The 17,946-nt window shown below is 37.9% G+C and overlaps 1 protein-coding gene across 1 annotated transcript in view; it reads right to left on the bottom strand.

The window, feature by feature from the left end:
• The window catches only part of LOC146318907 (GDNF family receptor alpha-4-like), a 33,660-nt gene extending 17,814 nt beyond the window's left edge, over positions 1 to 15,846 (bottom strand). Inside the window, exon 1 of the mRNA XM_084730310.1 lies at positions 15,342 to 15,846. Coding sequence (XP_084586436.1) covers positions 15,342 to 15,396 — 55 coding nt within the window. The 5' untranslated portion in view covers positions 15,397 to 15,846. The remainder of the gene's footprint in view (positions 1 to 15,341) is intronic.
• Between the last annotated feature and the right edge of the window lie 2,100 nt (positions 15,847 to 17,946).

The raw sequence follows: 17,946 nt of genomic DNA, 5'->3' as shown, positions 1-17,946 counted from the left end.
TTCACATTCAAATTCTTCTTATTTTGTTATCTAAAAGCTTTTAATATAAAGTAACAGGAAACATCAGGAAATGTTGGGTTTTCATCAGCAGTAACTTAACACAACCCATATCAGCTGAAAGTGAAACATGAAACTGTAAAATAAAGCAGACACCTGAAAGTACAAACAGTGAAGCAAGAGAGAAACTTAACTTCAAACCACAGAGATTCAGTTATAAGCTACAAATGTACTGAGAGCTGAGCACAAAGAAACTTTCCAAAAATGTCTTTTCTCTGCATAAAAGCAAACAGGTCTACTGGAAATGAGAAGAGGGTGAATCACCTATTCTAAGTTGGTTTACCCATGTTTCGAAAATCCACATATATCCGCTTTTTAGTGTAAAAATCATACACCAGTACTCCTGCTGCTTCTTCAGACTGGGGGCTTGTCGACTGACATGTACTGTAGGCAATACGCTGACTATGGATTAATACCTAATAAAACACCACTTCAAAACATCCAAACTATCCCTTTAATTTATACAAAGGTCACTGAGTGCAAATGTGCTGCATATCACCAACAACATTTCCCCTAAAACAAATACATTATTCAATGGAAAAACAGTCCTGTTGGTCCACAGTCATTAAGCATTAAGAGTGTTTTGATTGGCAGTGTTCTGTCTGGAATGACTGAGAGTGAAAAACTACAAATCATTTCATAATAATGATTGTTGCTCCATGAAAAACACAATGCACGAAGGCCAGAGGCAGCCTGAGGGAGACGAGAGACAAAAAAGAAAGGCCTCTTCATAAAATTGCATTCTGATGGAGCATTTCAGGAAATTAATTTTCTCAAATGTGACACATAATTGTCCTCACAAATTACATTTTATACACAGTGATTCCAGAGAGAAGAGAATAGCTTGGGTTGGCAATATGCACACACTTTTTCCACTTTATCTCGTTAATTTGCTATATCCTGTCACTTTTTAACTGCAGAAAGAGGAACAGACTGACAGACATTTAAAAACATGTATGCAACTCAAAATAAATGGAGTAATTGTTCAGTGCATGCCAGCTGACAAATATCTGTGCTTATTTTTTCCTGTCATGTACATTAACATATATACATCACACAGACTCATACGCAAACACACACATAAAGCATTGCGTTACACTGGTCACACACTTCGATTAAGCTCCTGCTGACTGGCGGCACAAAGCACGGCTGCAATCCAATTCTGCTGCTGCATGTTTTGCAATCTCAGGCACCACATGAGGTCCACGTCTCACTTTGGCATGAGACATATCATAAACAGAAGCTCTGCTTCATCGCCACTGCAGGAAACCTGCCAAGGCTACTGCAGTGAATCCACGGGGAGAGGTGGGGGGAAAAAAAACCCTCAAGTAACACACAAGGCAATGAGTCATATTCACAGTCACAGCTCCCTGAGGTATGTAAAGGTGATGATTACCTGTCTATCTAGGTATCCTGATACCCTGATAATTTAAGCTAAGTATTAAATTCCACCATGTTTAAACAGGCTTCATGTAATCTCTTGTTTGGGCAGTTTATTCATTATTCCTGCTCAGTGTTTGCTCCCTCAGGCTCACCATTGATAAAGAGAGACTATCAGCAATTTTAGTTTCTGAGAGTCTTTCTATGCATACACACACACACACACACACACACACACACACACACACACACACAGATAACAAAAACCTATAAGAGCAGAGCAGCTCTGTTGAATCTTGTCCAGCAGACAGGTCATAATTATTTTAATAACTTTTAACGTCATGGTGATAAAGAAGCACCACGCTCACATTATGCTCTTTGAGATGCAACACATTGCTAAAGTAAAAGTCTGGGTTCAGGAAATTGTTGGTCTGAGTATGCTGTGCACTGTAAAAATTATATAGGAATTTAGCGGAGTAAACTAATCTTTTGTCATTAATGCAATATTTATTTATTTATTCAAGTTAGTTAATTTTAAACTTTCTAGTATCTATTTTCAGAACACCTCACAACTTATAATCATGAGTTCTCCTAGGTTGAAGTCTTTTGACTTGAAATGAGTTGAATGAATGTGCTGTACAGAGTTCAATCAACTCATTAAATTAAGTTTCTAAAGAAACATGATCAACATATTCGCAGACTTCCCAGCATGCATTGTTTGAAAGTTAAAACTCTCCTGAGACCCTTCTTTTTTAAAGTCTGAAGAAAACAAAAACATTCAGTGTGTCTCTAATACATATTTAAATAAGCCGTGATTATTTGTTTTCATAATAATGAAAGTACTGCTACACTGTGAAAATGTTAAGGCATTAAGGTGAAATTATGAAAGTTAGTTTTAAAATATTTATTTAAAAGGTAATAGTTTATAATAAGTGTTAAATGTTAAGTTGGACAGAAAAGCTGTTGATGCAAATTAATATTTTTAGTTCAATGAGCATGTTTTCAACTGAACTGATATGACGTTTAATTGACAAGAAAAGTTTATTTGTTTTGAAACATCACAGCCGGACACTAACTTTTTACATTTAAAACAAATAGTTTATTTTTGCAGTGGGTATGTTTTAAGAAAAAGGAGAGAGAAGAAAAAGCGAATAGGAGATGAATTACTGTGATATGCGAGCCATAATACACCCTATTGATTTCTCACTGGGCTGATTAATAGAATTTGTGAGGCAAAGCTGATGAAGGTTACGCCATAAACGACAAACCACACATCACATACTATACAGACATTCACGGGGAGCGAACCGGTTTTGGCGCATTTCTCTTCTGTCCCTTTCAAACGTGTGGGATGAGTAGCAGAGCATCCAGATTGTTGGGCAGTAATTTGACTTGAGAGAAGACTGTGGCACTGGGGCTGTGTGACTCTGATGTGAAAATGTGTTGGGGGATCGTGACAGAAGGGACTTGTTGGAAAGAAGTCACAGGCTCGAGGAGGAAATGGCAATGAGGTGGCAAGATGGAGCAAAAGGGAGACTGGAGAAACATGCCACATTTCCTCTACGACTTGTTACTACTTGAAGTCATTCATCTCACCTCCAGTCCAACCAGTGGTATTCCTGAGGAGGACTATTAATGTGGTTACAGTATTTCCCAAACATAGGGTCAGGACCCACAAGGGGTCATGGATTTGGAAATGGCTGGATATTATTGGGTCACTAACTGGTAGAGTGAAATGAATATCACATTTCTGTCAAATGGTGACAGTCAACGTGGAAAGAAAGACCAAAAACATCACTAAGTAATGTCCACATTTTGATGATATCCAACATGGAGAACTACTGTAATATACAGAAGAAAAATAAAGCTGGGGTGACGAAATGTAATAGCCACTTCGCTAATGGTTAAAACTACAAAACCCAGTTCCAAAAATGTTGAGATGCTGTGTAGACGTTTAAGAAGGATTTGCAAATTCCTTTCGACTCGTATTCAATTTAATAAAGTTGCATTTTAAGACATTAGGCTACCATGCAAAGTTTAAAAGCCAGCCTCTGTTTGGTATGAGGATGAGTTAGTGCCCATGTTTAACTTGCACATCTGTGAAGCCATCAGTGATGCTGTTAGGCACAGGTTTTGGAGCAACATATGCTGCCATCCAGACAACATCTTTTTCAAGGCACCCGCCTGCTTATTTCAACAAGACAACGCCAAGACCATGTGTTACAACAATGTGGCTTCATAGTACAACAGTGCAGCCACTAGACTGACTTGCCTGCAGTCCAGACCCATTTCCCACTGAAAATGTGTGATGCATTATGAAGCACAAAATACGACAACAGAGATCCTGGACTGTTAAGCAACTGAAGTCATATATCAAACAAGAAGTGGAAAGAATTTCCACTTTCAAAACTTCACCAATTAGGTTGTTTACAGAGTGTTGTTAAAAGAAAAGCTGATGTAACTGTGGTAAACATGCACCTGTACATTTTTTTTATGTGTTACAGGCATCAAATTCAAAACGACTATATATTTACCAAAAAAAACTAAAAATGTTAACATTAAATATCTTGTCTTTGTACTGTATTCAACTGAATACAGGTAAAAAATATTTGCAAATAATGGATTCCATTTATTTACATTTTACACACTAATGTTTTTGGAATTGGAATTAAGTTGTAATTAAATATATACATTCATGTATTTAAATCAGTTCATGGTTTATTGTGTTCTTTATCAATTTATAAATTTAGATGGTATGGCAAATTTCTCTTTAGTATCTAAAGTTGAAAAAGTCTGGGAAGTCTGGGGACCCACCCCTTGACAACAATATTAATGTTCTACTTAAAGGTCTGCTACGGTCTGAACTGGAAATTGGAGACAATTGGAAGCTTTGAGTTTTTAATTTCAGCTGCAGATGAGGTGATTAGTCAAAAAGTTAATTAGACAGAAAATGAATCAGAAATGATTTTGATAATTAATTAGTTGTTTAAATAATTTTTAGACAAAATTCACTTGTTCCAGCCTCTCAACTGTGAATGTTTGCCGGCTTTTCTTTGTCTCCTAATTAGCAAAGAAAATATATTTGGATTCAGGTCCGACTTTAGTCAAATAAAACAAGCAGTTAGATGATGTGAACTTGTTTTTGTTCACATGTGACTGGCATTTTACACAACATTTTCTGACATTTTATGGACCCAACAACTGACCCTTTCTAAAGCTGGCTTCAAACGGTGTCATGTTGACTGTGTCCATGAGAAGACTTCATATGAACGCCCCTCTCCTGTGGTGTTCACAACATCCTGGAAATTTTCAGACAGCACACATCACACAGCACCACATCATCACCAAAAGCTCACAAGTTCCATTTAAAAGCAGAATTTTGTCTCATCCTGGCGGAAACCCTATCAGTTTTCTCCTTTCAGTTTCCTGCATTATTTTTTTTCCAAGGATGGTGAAGGCATGACCCTGCCAACAATGTCTTGTCTTGGCTTGGCCTGACATTCTCACCCTAACCCCACCAATTTCACCCCTCATGCCTAAACCTGTCCAACCCAAAAAACCACTGAAGGTAACCAGTACGAGCTAGTCTGGGTCAAAATCAGACTGTGACTTCATATTTCTGGAGAAAAAAATCTTCACTTGAAAAGAAAAACAAATTTTGAAGATGGTTAAAACATGTTGCTGAGGGGTGGTAAAAGCAACAGATATATATAATCACATTTTAAGCCTGCTAATGTTAGCAAAACACTAGCTAACTAGCTAGGAAATAATTTATGTAGATTAGCGAGTTAGATTGGTCAGTTATCCAGCATTTTACTAACATTAACTGACTCAACATGTAACTATATGTCACGGTTTGGGTTTTCCTTTGTCACTTTCTGTTTCATTCTGGTATGTTTTCCCAAATGTTGGGAAATGTTTGGTATGTTTTGTGTGTCTCTGTCTGTTTTCCCGCTCTTTTTTAACATTGGTTATTTTTTTTCACCTGTTCTTGATTGCCCTCACCTGTGTCTTGTTATCCTCCCCCTCCCAAGTGTATTTAAACCAGCGTCTTTCTGTCCTTCATTGCGAGTTTGTCCTTGTGTTATTGTGAAGTCTCCTATTTTCCCTGTGTCTTTTAGCCCAGTATTTGTTCCCCTTTATGCTCTCTTTGGATTTTTGCTTTTTTTTGTGTGTGTTTTTTCCTTCCTCGCATTTTGGATTTATTGTGTGATTGAGGGCTCTCCCTGCCTTACATTCACGCAAGCCTTTATTATGATTTTGTTTTGTTCATTAAATATCACTGAACTGCTCCTGTCTGTCTGCATTTTGGTCCAAACCTGTAACTTTTGAATTGTGACTTGATATATACCGTATATGGCTCCATGTTTAACCATCTTAAATTTGCTTCTTTTCAACACAGACGAGCTGAACACATAGTATAGCTACAGGAAAGGTGAAAATTGACCAATGTTCTGCCGGGTACCAAACTTGCTCAGCTGTTACTGGAGCACAGAGCAAAAAGAGGTGGAGCTTAGAAACAATCAAATAATCAATTAATCAACAAAATATATACAGAGTAACTGACATAAAATTAATCATCAAAATCATTTTGATGCTGTGATTCCCTGAACGTGACATACAGAGTTTTATAACCAGCGTGTTTGAGCTTTACTGGGTAAAATTTCATCCCCGTTGGAGGAAATGCAATTTTTTAAAAAAAATTATGGGCTTAGATATGAACTAAATATACTGTGCAGTTAATGGGATGTTAATGTGAAAGTAAATAGACTAATTGACCTTAAAACATGGGACTAATAAATGGTTGAATAAATGGGATTAAGTAAGCTGCAGGACAATAGAGCTCATGTTTGTAAGTCAAAAAATGATTTTCCTGCCAAAATGCCTGTTTTAATTCTAATTTAACACACTGCATTCAAAATACATATACTTATTAATAATTTGGCAGAGCAGATGGCAAATGCAAGTGAGGTTTTTATAAACATTATTAACTAGTAGATTAGGTCCAAGCCTAAAAATACACAAAACAAAAAAGTGACTCTCTGACCCCATCTCATTTAAAAAATTTAACATGCCTTTATTTTCACACAGTAAAATTTGATTGAAAACAGTGCGCCATCTTGTGCCGTTAACAAGGGCTCCTGCACTGATTCACTGTTTGTAAAGGCATCTCAGTTTGTCATTGTTTTTTTTTACTGAACACTCACAGTTTTGATTGAAACATGAGGTGTATTTGTCGGCCTCTCCCAGATTTGTGTAATGGTGGACGGAGGTGTTTCCTCCAGAAGGACACAGCTTTTTAATAAGTGCTGCTTAAAGCTTCAGAGCCCTTTATTATCGACACAATAATTTCTGCTGAGCTCTAAATTTTCCCCTTTCCACCAATCGGCTCATCGTCTTCTAACATTCAGCTTTCCATTAACATTAAACATATGCTTAGAAGTTTGCACATATTCTCTTCGTTATGAGGAAAATTAGAGGCACTGCCGTGGGCAACGGCAGTCGAGCAGTTCTTTTTAAAGAAACAGAATAAGTTCAGTTTAATTAAAAAAAACCAACTTATTTTTCTCACAGTGTGAATCACTAGTTTCATCTTCTTTATATGTTTTTTCAAGGCAGAAGACCTAAACACAAATACCTCAGCTGTCAAACAAAATGTCATGAATTCAACATTGTTATTATTCAGATGAAATTAACTGACATGCTCCTCCATTTTTCCGGGTGTTCTGTCCATATTTTTCCTGTTACTCTCATATTTGCAGCTCCTTCCTCCTCAAGCCCGCCATGATGCTGCACCTGCCAGATTTCATTATTCTCCTCAACTCCCTACCTCAAATTATGGCCAAACTATCCAAAATCTCTGCACACTGCATGTGTCCATTCTACATTTTTCTACCTGCGGCTTTCTTCACATGGTCACATCAGGACCACAGTGATGGCAGCAACAACAAGACACATCTTAGAGAGGAGCACACATAGTGTACAGTCTCACTCAGTAACAATGCATGTTCTGTACAAGGTCCACTTCAAAGAACAGCCTGATTTCTTTTTCCCCCCTAACAATACCCTGTCTTCACAAAAACCTGCAATTTAATTTAATTGTACAACACCACTTTCAAGCTTCTTCCCAAAAAAGTTGAACATGTAACAAAGTTTCATGCACCCTGATACCCAAATTGCCCCAGATTTCTTTGCATGCATGTGTAAATTACACCTTTGTTTGCTCCTCAGTTTGTGCAAGCTAACAAGACTCTGTGAGACTGGGGTGCTAAAAAGTGCAGCACAACTGCACTCGCTTTAATCAGCTTTTAAACGCACACCCCACAGAGACAACTCTAGCACTGGAGTCATGTGCAGCTCTATGCAGCTCTGTACAAGATGTACACTTGCACTGAGGAATAAATGGCTCAGGGTGTGACTGTTCTCAGCTCTATGGATCACAGTAGAGAGAGAGACAGCTCAACCAAAAGAGAGTAATATTTGAGCACATAACACATAGGTTGTTAGTAAAGACAGCTGGTTCCAACAAGTGCAAAAAAAAGATAACACTTTATGGTAAGGGTACATGAATTATCATAAATTTGTACATGATTTTATGCATGAAAAGCATGAATTCATTCATGTAGTGCTTCATGAACTATGAGACTATCAGGAACTAACAGGAACTCATACATGACTTGATACAAGAGCAATGAATGCAAAATGCAGGCATTTCATTCTTAATGATTAATGGTTAATGGTTCATGTTTTCTTGTAAGTCTGCCAGCAAAAACCTGACTAATAATCATGATTAAACATGAGTTTTTCATTACTTCATCATGTTTGTTCCCTTTCAAATAAAGTGGTGACCTGTCTGTCTCAAACACTGATGAATAACATATAATAAATGGTGGCATAACTGCTTCTTGCATATGCATACATGATATACACTAAATTTATTTCCCTAACTAAAGAACTGACAACTGAAATGGAGTCAGAAATTATGAGGTCCAAACAGGTCTGGACTGCAGGCAGGTCAGTGTAGTACCTGACCTCCCTTACTATGAAGTCGCATTGTTGTGACACATACAGAATGTGTCCTGGCATTGTCTCGCTGAAATAAGCAGGGACATCTTTGAAAAAGACGTTGCCCGGATGGCAGCATATGTTGCTCCGAAACCTGTATGTATGTTTCAGTGTTAATGGGGATTCACAGATGTGACAGTGTGTGAGGCCATGATGCCATGGGCACTAACAGACCCCCATACCATCAAAGATGCTGGCTTTTGAAGTTAGCACTGTTAACAATCTGGCTAGTCCTTTTTCTCTTTAGCTCGGAGGTCCATGAAATCTGAAATATGGCTCATCTGACCACAGCACACTTTTCCAGTTTGCATCAGTCCATCTCAGATGAGCTCAGTCTCAGAGAAGTCTGCAGTATTTCTGGATGTTGTTGATATATATGATTTTTGCTTTGCATAGTAGTCTTAACTTGCATTTGTAGATGCAGCAACAAACTGTGTTTACCAACAACAGTTTTCCAAAGTGTCCCCCAATGTAATATCTTTCATACAATTATGTGGATTTAAAATGCACTTTTTAATCCAGTGCTGCCTGAGGGGTCAAAGCGTTCAGTGTTGGTTTTTGGCCTTGCCCCGTCTGTGCAAAGATTTCTCCAGATTCTCTGAATCTTTAAAATGATATTAAGGACTGTAGATGGTTAAATCACTGAATTCATTGCAGTTTTGTGTTGAGAAACATTGCTCTTCAGCTGTTGGTTTTGCCCATGCAGTTACCAAATAACCTGTTTACCTTTAGAATGCAGGCATTACATTCAGAATGAATGTATATTTACAAAAAGCAATAATGTTTATCAGTGTTAAGATGAAATATCTTGCCTTTGTACTAAAAAATGATCACTGCTTTCTGTTTTGTATTTATTAACACAGCATTCTTACTTTTTTCTAATTGGGGTTGTCATTTCACTTGTAGTTTTTCAAACCCCAAATTCCTAAATATACAGAAGAGCTGACTTTATTTGAAGGGCAACAAGAATGACAAAGTCATGGGGAAGTAACACTTAGTTAATCATGATTATAATACATGAGCCCTAAAAGTGCACAGAGAAGTCATTATTGGTGCCTGTATCTGTTCAGCTAACAAAATGATATGCCTCTGTATCTGTGTTTGGATAGAAGACCAGAAGTAGGCATGATTTATATTGTAAGTCACATTAAATAGGGCAAATGTTTAATTTTCTAACTCAATATCCATTGGCAATGGAATTGTTGTGCCTGCAAAGCATCACAATTACATAATATTGGCATATAATTAAATATTTCAAAATCCTCAAATCATACTTCATCTATTTCTCTCTTTCTCTTCTTATTCTCAGCAAAACTAAGTTTTATGAGCTGTCTAAAACCACCACCACCTCCCCTTTAAATTTGGAATATTGAAAAACCTGAAAAAAACAGAAAATGTATGCATGTATATAAACATATCCTTCAGTTAAAAAGGATCATCTTAAATAACAGCTTTGGATTCAGGTGCAACCCCAAGGTCAGTTTTGCGCTCAGACCCTTTGACTGCAGATTATGAAGATATGAACATCATTAAGAACTCATTTTCGTCATGATGATTAAAATACCTTAGTCGCTGCAATAATAAACATTTTGTTCTTGCATTAAATGATGCATGAGATTCTGTTGAGTCTTGTACTTTACCAAAAGAATGATGATGAAATCACTTTATAATGCCTGTTCAGCATAATCTGGGTGATATGACAGCCTGCGGTGAGGGTCCAAGCACCCAAAGCTGTCAACTCTACTCTCATTTAAAAGAATCATCATTTCATATTCTGAATTAACAGTTGCCCAGTGTGTCCAGTGCATGGATAAGGTCTTGTTTAATGAGCTGAGCGTCTGGATTGTGCAGCCACATCACGCAGGCAGCATCCCTCCTTCAGGTACTCCAGGTAAAATGCATACTTGCATCAGGTGCTGCATCAGCCAGTCGGAGTTGTGTAAATATTTCAGGCCTCTGCCTTCTGCTGCTGCCCAGTGCTGTCCTAACTAGTTACCAAGTGCCAAATAATTTCTTGGCCAGACAGCGACACAGATTGACTGTTTCCAACGGGTATGTCGGCTTTTGTTGGTGCCATCGAGATGCAGAGCACACACACACACACACACACACACACACACACACACACACACACACACACACACACACACACACACACACACAGGCACACAAATTAAGTATAACAATGCAATGATACAAATTAACATTTAAGAAGCTTTCCATTGTAGAAATCAGGTGTCATTTTAATGTTTAAGTTATCCTTTATGTGAATATTTTAATTAAAATTATTTCTTTAAAGTGCAACATCAAATATCTGAAATAATTGCATATTCAGACACAGTATTTTATGTATTTTATCTAAGTAATGTCCAACGGGCAGGTTGCCAATTTAATCTCTGTGTGCTGTCGTCCTAAACGAAACTGAATTAAAGCCACAGAGTACGTAAAGACAATGCTTCAGCAGAAAGAGGAGAGAGGAAGGAGAGTGTACAACAGTGAAAAAGATAAAGAAGCCACTGATTGTATAAACCTGCGTGCACGAGGTAAGAGCACTCAAACCTCTGCACAGTCAGTGTGTATATCAAACAGTCGAACCCCGGATAGAAGCAGCTCAAGCACACAGTCCACCTAAGACCTGTGAGACTTTACACAGCCTGAAAATGAGCTCTAATAAATGTATGACAACCGTGTTATGGCTCAATCACCTCCACTAAATGAAGTACTGAAATAGCAACACTCAATCACCAGTTGCCATCTATACTGGGACTTCAGCAGTAATCCACAGAGGCAGTGCAGCTAAAGGGTCAAAGTCGGGTTTAATGTCATTCAACAATAGCCGGCTGGCCATTGATTTATCTGGCAAAGGTAGTGTGTAGACACAGTCAAAGTGGTCCCATGCATTATTTGTGAGATGTCTCTCCATTACACTGTTATTAGATTGAAAAAAGAAATAGATGAATGCAAGCAGTAAACGTAACTGGTAGAGAGTAACTGTGTCATTTGAGTATGAGGTCAAATCAGTGACTCATATCAGTGGAAACATATAAATTATAAAATGTGTTTTATAGACACAGAGTCTTCATGTGGGACTTCTGTGTGGGACCTCTACAGACAAGTTCAAATCTCCTAATTCATTTTAGCCGTTTCAATCTTATGAGGACACATTTCTGTAATGATGGCGGTGGTGACAGACATTTTGGGAAAGCCGTTTCCACCTCTAAACTTCCCGCTGCTATTGTTTAGGTCACATGTACAAGGCCAGATGTATTATAGGGTAAAAACAACATTGTATGAAATGGAATACAGGGGGGCTATTTATACAGTACTTACAGACCTAGACTGACACTTAAAGGGACAGTTCAGATTATTTGAAGAAGGGTACTGCTATAGGATGGAAACCAACATAATGCTGTGGACAGATTCAGCAACAACACATATTTTAGACATCTAAAAAAAAGCCCAACACAAAGTGTATGCTATATTTTGAATATTTTCACTGTTTTACTTTGTCGCCAGACAGCTTTTTCTGACACGAAACCACTGTTATGCAAGCCAAATATCGCTCTCTCCAAACCAACCAAATTCCACTGGCAAAATCAGTCATTTTACCTCATAGAACACAGGAGTTGCTCGTCTAGCGCTGCCGCAATCATGTTGTTCATTTGGGTTATTTTGTGAGGCAACGATTGACCAGCAACTTGCAATTTGTAAATGAAAAATCAAACCCTAAAGTAAGTTTTACTGATGACCCTCTCCACAGCAGTACACTGCTTAGCTTCCCACACACTTTCTGTAAGATATCAGTAAGTACCTCACACAACCTCAGTTCAAATAATCTGATTCCAAACTACATCTTTAACAGTTTATAAGTAGGCTGGAAAACTGCAGCTTTACCGCAGATTAAAGTCTATGGAGTTCTGCATATATTTCATTTTCCTTTAATGATGTCAATTAACAAAACAGAAATCCAATCATTTATTTTGCAATTATGTATAATGGAAGAATTCAACATGATGACAGTCTGTCTAATTTGCATCAGCACTGACTCAGATGTCTATTAAATAGCACTTGAAAATAACTGCTTTTCTTGGTGTGATTCCATCGAAGTGCCTGGCAGGTGGGTTTGACACTCCAGGTGATATACTGTGTGCCTGAAAGGTTTGACATTCACAAGAAAACATTCATCATTTCAAGATACTAATCTCTGATGGCAGCCTCACCTGACATTATCTGAATTTTTCCGGATGCCGTAAAGCCCACAGCTTCTGTACTACTGAAATAACACTAACAATTACAGTGTTTATACGTATTTCTGCATTAAAGAGCACAGAGGGGGCAGCTATGTTTCATATGATGATGATTTTATATGGTCTGTGTTAACAGTGATGACCTGTACGCACCACAATCAAATAACGACAGAAGAGTTTCTGCTCCGGTTTGAGCACTTATCATCCAAAATGACATAATTCAATATCAATAAGCACCGATCGACAATCTTTATGCACCACTGGGAGATTCCTTATCCAGGCACAATCACATTATTGACTTTAGTGATTATAACTCATTTTGCGGGAGCTTTTGTGTGTGTGTGTGTGTGTGTGTGTGTGTGTGTGTGTGTGTGTGTGTGTGTGGTCGTACAGGAATCCAATTTAATCTACAGTAATGTCAAATACCTCAAACAGATCTTTCACCATCTTTTGATCATCAGCAAAGACAAAGACTTATGAAGCAGTGACACACTACAAACTGGTCCTTTATGTTACTGCCATGAAGTTATGAATTTTTGCTTTCATATTAAATCTTTCATCCTATCAATTTCCAGTGCACAACTAATGTAAAATGATTTACATGGCGTGGAAGCCAGAATGCTTTCATGCAAGGGTGAACATCACTTAGTTTAACAATTCATGTGTGATATTTCCATGATCTGGAACAGCCCGATCAATATGTGGGAGATGAACAGCTCTTTTTGGAACGCGTCCAAGGCAGAAATAACAGACCTGAACCCATGATGTCATCCAGATGTAAAACCTAAAGCTGCTGCTGCCGCTGCCATAATAAAGGGGAAACTGACTTTACAGACCTCTTTAATGTTACTCTGAGGGTCATCTCGAAAGTTTCACTCAAACCTGGAACAGTGTTAAAGCACCTGTTTTCCATTCTTAAATAATGAGCCGACAAAAAAAGTTACTTCTTTATGATTAATTTATTATCAGACTCTGGTGAATCATACCGGACATCATTATTCATGTCCAATATACCTAATTATTAGACAAATGTGACTTTTTAATGTCAACTTTAAGTCTGCTCATTATGTTCTGTATATTTAGTTACTATGAATTAAACTCACATGACTTCTTTATGCATTGTGTATGCAGTGTTTTCATGTTCAGTCAGCCTAGTCTGCTCAAGTAGGTCTCACTTTCTGCTTAAAGTATTTTGTAGCCGACATTATTACCCAGTCTTGATGCATCTTATAAGCACAACATATTACTGCTGTACATTTGACAACAAGCAGGAAACACATTTCCTGCAAAATATATTTGTATTTGTTTAAAGAATCAAAATCCAGACAGAGCCTGAATGTAAAACATGACAATACAGACCTGCAATAATTAATTGATTAGTTATCAACTATTAAATTAATTGCCAACTATTTTGATAATCGAGTTATTGGTTTGAATATTTTTCTAAAGAAAAAAAGTCAAAATTCAGGCTTCCAGCTTCTTAAATGTGAATATTTTCCGGTTTCATTACTCCTTTATGGCACTAAACTGACTATCTTTGGGTTGAAGAAGAAGAAGACATCAGTGATCAGCATTTTTCACCATTTTCTCACATTTTAGAGACGAAACAATTAATCGATTAATTGAGAAAATAATCAACACATTAATCAATAATGAAAATAATCATTAGTTGCATCCTTTAAACTATGCAAAAATAGAACAATTATAAAAGGTTTCCACTCTATAATTAAGTATCAGTCTGCAGGATCTAAATCATACTGGACATAATTATCAGTGATATAAACTGAAATCCAGTTTTCTGTGTGCATGTGGGATGAGGGCTTCAACCTATAACTGTTGGTGAGGAAAAAAATAGTGAGTACACTGGGTCAAAGCTGTAGAGCTGATAATCTAGAAATTAAAAATGAGGTGCTCTTCAAGGATGGGGCCAATGATTGAAGGATCCTTTATTAGCTCAGTTAATAAGGGATTTAATAAAGGAGGCTGATCAATGCTGGATTTTTGGGGCCAATGCTGATCTGGGCAGTAAGAAAACTGATGTGTCAGCCAATATCCTTAATTTATTTATATAACAAATCAACAAAGGGCACTGACACACTAAACTTTGAATGGTGTTTTAAAAAAACTAGAACAATTTGAAATTTTAATTAAGATCAAATATACATAAAATGCTGTCTACACATTTTGTTTGTCCTGGAAAAAAATTATATTGGACAACACTACCGATATAGACCAATATAGCTGTTAAGGTAATATCAGCCAAAATATCTGTCAGGCTCTAATTTTTATATTCACAGTCAGAGTGTCTGGGATTTTTCTAAACTGCCAACCAACACCATGGACTTCCATTAGTTATAAGTTTAACAGTCATTATTTTATTTTTTTTATTCAACTGTAACATTCACTAGACATTTGCATGAAATAAACTGGAATACCTGCGTGCATCTTTGGTCAAGTTCTGCGCACTGGAAGACCACATATCCTGACCCTGAGCCCCACACCACCTCATTTAACAGACTAAATGAATGTTTCTCTGCTCATATGTTCTGTATCTAAACCAGAGCTGTTAGAGACGAGACATCTGCTGCTTACCATGGGAGAAGACATTGAGCAGAAGTCCAATGATCATCATCCTGTCCGCTGACATTGGAGAGTTGGGGACTGTGTGGGGAAACTCGCTGCAGCTCAGTGACCCGTCAGCTGCCACATCCAGCCCGCTGCTCGGCTACAGATCGGACGGTCTAGTGCACAAAGTTGGCTAAACTGAACCGTGCACACAACTGGAGCGATTCAAGTTCTCGCGATTTTTGTTGTCCCATTTATTTGTCGGGTCCCGGTTATATTGATGTCCGGCGGACGCTTTCGGTAGATTTCCAAAAGAAAAAATCCAAAAAAAGTTTGTGCTCGGCGGTCAGCTCCAGTCGGTCCGTCAGACTACAGCCTCCGCTGCGAGTTCTTGTGTCGCATTTGGACTTGTGCGCGGTCTCGTCGCAGCTCCACAGTTGTCCAGCAGCCAGAGTTGAGATCAGGGCGCTGAGGCTGATGGCTGCATGGCGCATCTCTGTTAAAGGCGCGCTGTGATTGGCTCCTGAAAAGACTGAATATGCCCATGAGATGTTAGAATGTTTCCTGTGGGAGAACAGCTGGTTGTAGCAGCCAAGTTCAGACATCAACATGATGGACAACGCAAGGTGGAGGTTATGGATGACACTGAAAACTCAAATAATAGAATAATCATTCACTAATCCACTTCATTACCCAAATGTTTTTGTGTTGTTTATTGTGTTTTAATGGTTTTAAAGGCTGTTCAAAGCAAATCTCCACTGAATGAACATTAACAGCTTTGACCTTGACACAGAACTCACACAGAACAGATCTTATCTTAATAATAATGGTGTTTGTACCAAGTGAAAATTTGCTTTTAAAGGTGCAGTGTGTAAAATCTACACGGCTTTAATGACAGAAAATGATGGAAATGTAATATAACAGTCATAATTATGATTTCATCAGTGTGTAATATCCTGAAAATGAGAACTGTTGTGTTTTTGTTACCTTAGAATGAGCCATTAAATCTAAAGAGGGTGCAGGTCCTCTTCTGCAGTGAACTGACAAACTAAACATTACAGCCTTTCTGTTTTTCACTTGAACTGTCATAACTATGCAAAAACTGAGAAAAAAAATAGCTTCAAAGTTTTTTCACTGGGCAGATTTTGCAGTTGCTGCAATGTTTAAACCAACTTTTGTCTAAAACAGAGGTCAGCAACCTCTGGTCAGAGGTCAGAGCCATTTTTGGTCTAAAAAGAAAATTAAAAATCTGTCAACAGATTCTCTTCGGGTGGGTTGGAGGGCATCCAATGCAACCTACAAAAGCCACCTACAAAACGGATGCAGGTTATGACACATGTTTTAGTTATATATGATGTAGGAATCACTTTAGGCCTACAACTATGATAAATGAAAGATTCATCAAGATTCATTTCCCTATAATTTTTTTTGTCAAAGCCACAGGAAGCCACTGGAGTGGGACAAAAAAAACGCCACATATGCATGGCTCGAAAGTCGCAGGTTGCAGAACCCTGCTCTTAAACAAAACAAAATGGAACTCTGAAACTGTCACAAGATAAAACAGATATTAAAAAGTTCATGTTTAGTTATAATTCAATTTTGACCAAAAATGTAGTTACTGTGGTTAGCCTCTGGATGGTAGCGTGGGCTCTCCTACGGTGTTGGGAGGGGAGACAAATATGAGGCATTTGGAATCTGCAAGTCCAACTGCTAGATGCCACTAAATCCTACACACAGGTCCATTAAGCTGAAGAAGAGCGAGACTGCCCTGTTTCCATTTGGACCTGTCTGATTGAACCATGTTTATAGTTATATATATCCGTTTTTTAGGCAGGCTTAAGTAACTTTCATATTGTGTTCATTTTTGGAGGTCTTTGGGGATGAAAGCAGTACTCTTTCCACTGCAATAACGCCAAAATATAACGCCAAAATAAAGCTATTTGAAGAAAATTCTGCTCCTGCTTCATTTTAACTGACCACAACGCTACTCACTGTAACTTTGTTTGAGAAAATGTAAACATAGGCTCATTTCATCTGATTTCACAAAGACTGTGGAGAACAGCTAAATATAGCTGATTTTCTTGCAAATGGTTTCTTTTCGATATGAAAGTCATATAGAGGCATCAGTAATAAATTAATTGTTTGATATGAATAGCCGTTAAGTCTGCACTGTCAGAAATCTCACCACAGTTCAAGCCTCTTTTCTTAACATACTGCAACTGTACCATTACTGTGAGTACTGTCTATGGTGAGATTATCCTGGGATCATGGTTCTTCATGTTTAAGTAGCTCCCTTTCTTGGAGAAAGAAATGACTCACATTGCATGTTGGTATTACAGTATGAGCAGTCACTCATGTAGAGAGATGAATCCTTGTGCAGGGACAGACTAAACCAATTTGCGCCTTTTGTAAAGTGTGAAAGGGGCCTCATAGAGCCTTTTTTTAGATAAAGTAATTCTTATCAACCAATTTATTAAGACAATTTTAATTCAGTATGACACTAATTACTCAGAAATTAGAAACTGCACACAAAAACAAACTTTTCATTCCAGGTTGTCCCTCCATTGGGGCCTTAGTCACCCCCTCCGCCCCCACCCGATTACAACTGCCCTGCCCACAGGGGCCTTCATGT

This window comes from Lutjanus erythropterus, chromosome 11 (assembly GCF_056507025.1).
Source record: "Lutjanus erythropterus isolate fLutEry1 chromosome 11, fLutEry1.hap2, whole genome shotgun sequence".
Lineage (NCBI taxonomy): Eukaryota > Metazoa > Chordata > Actinopteri > Lutjaniformes > Lutjanidae > Lutjanus > Lutjanus erythropterus.
This window is presented reverse-complemented; position numbering and strand designations above follow the sequence as displayed.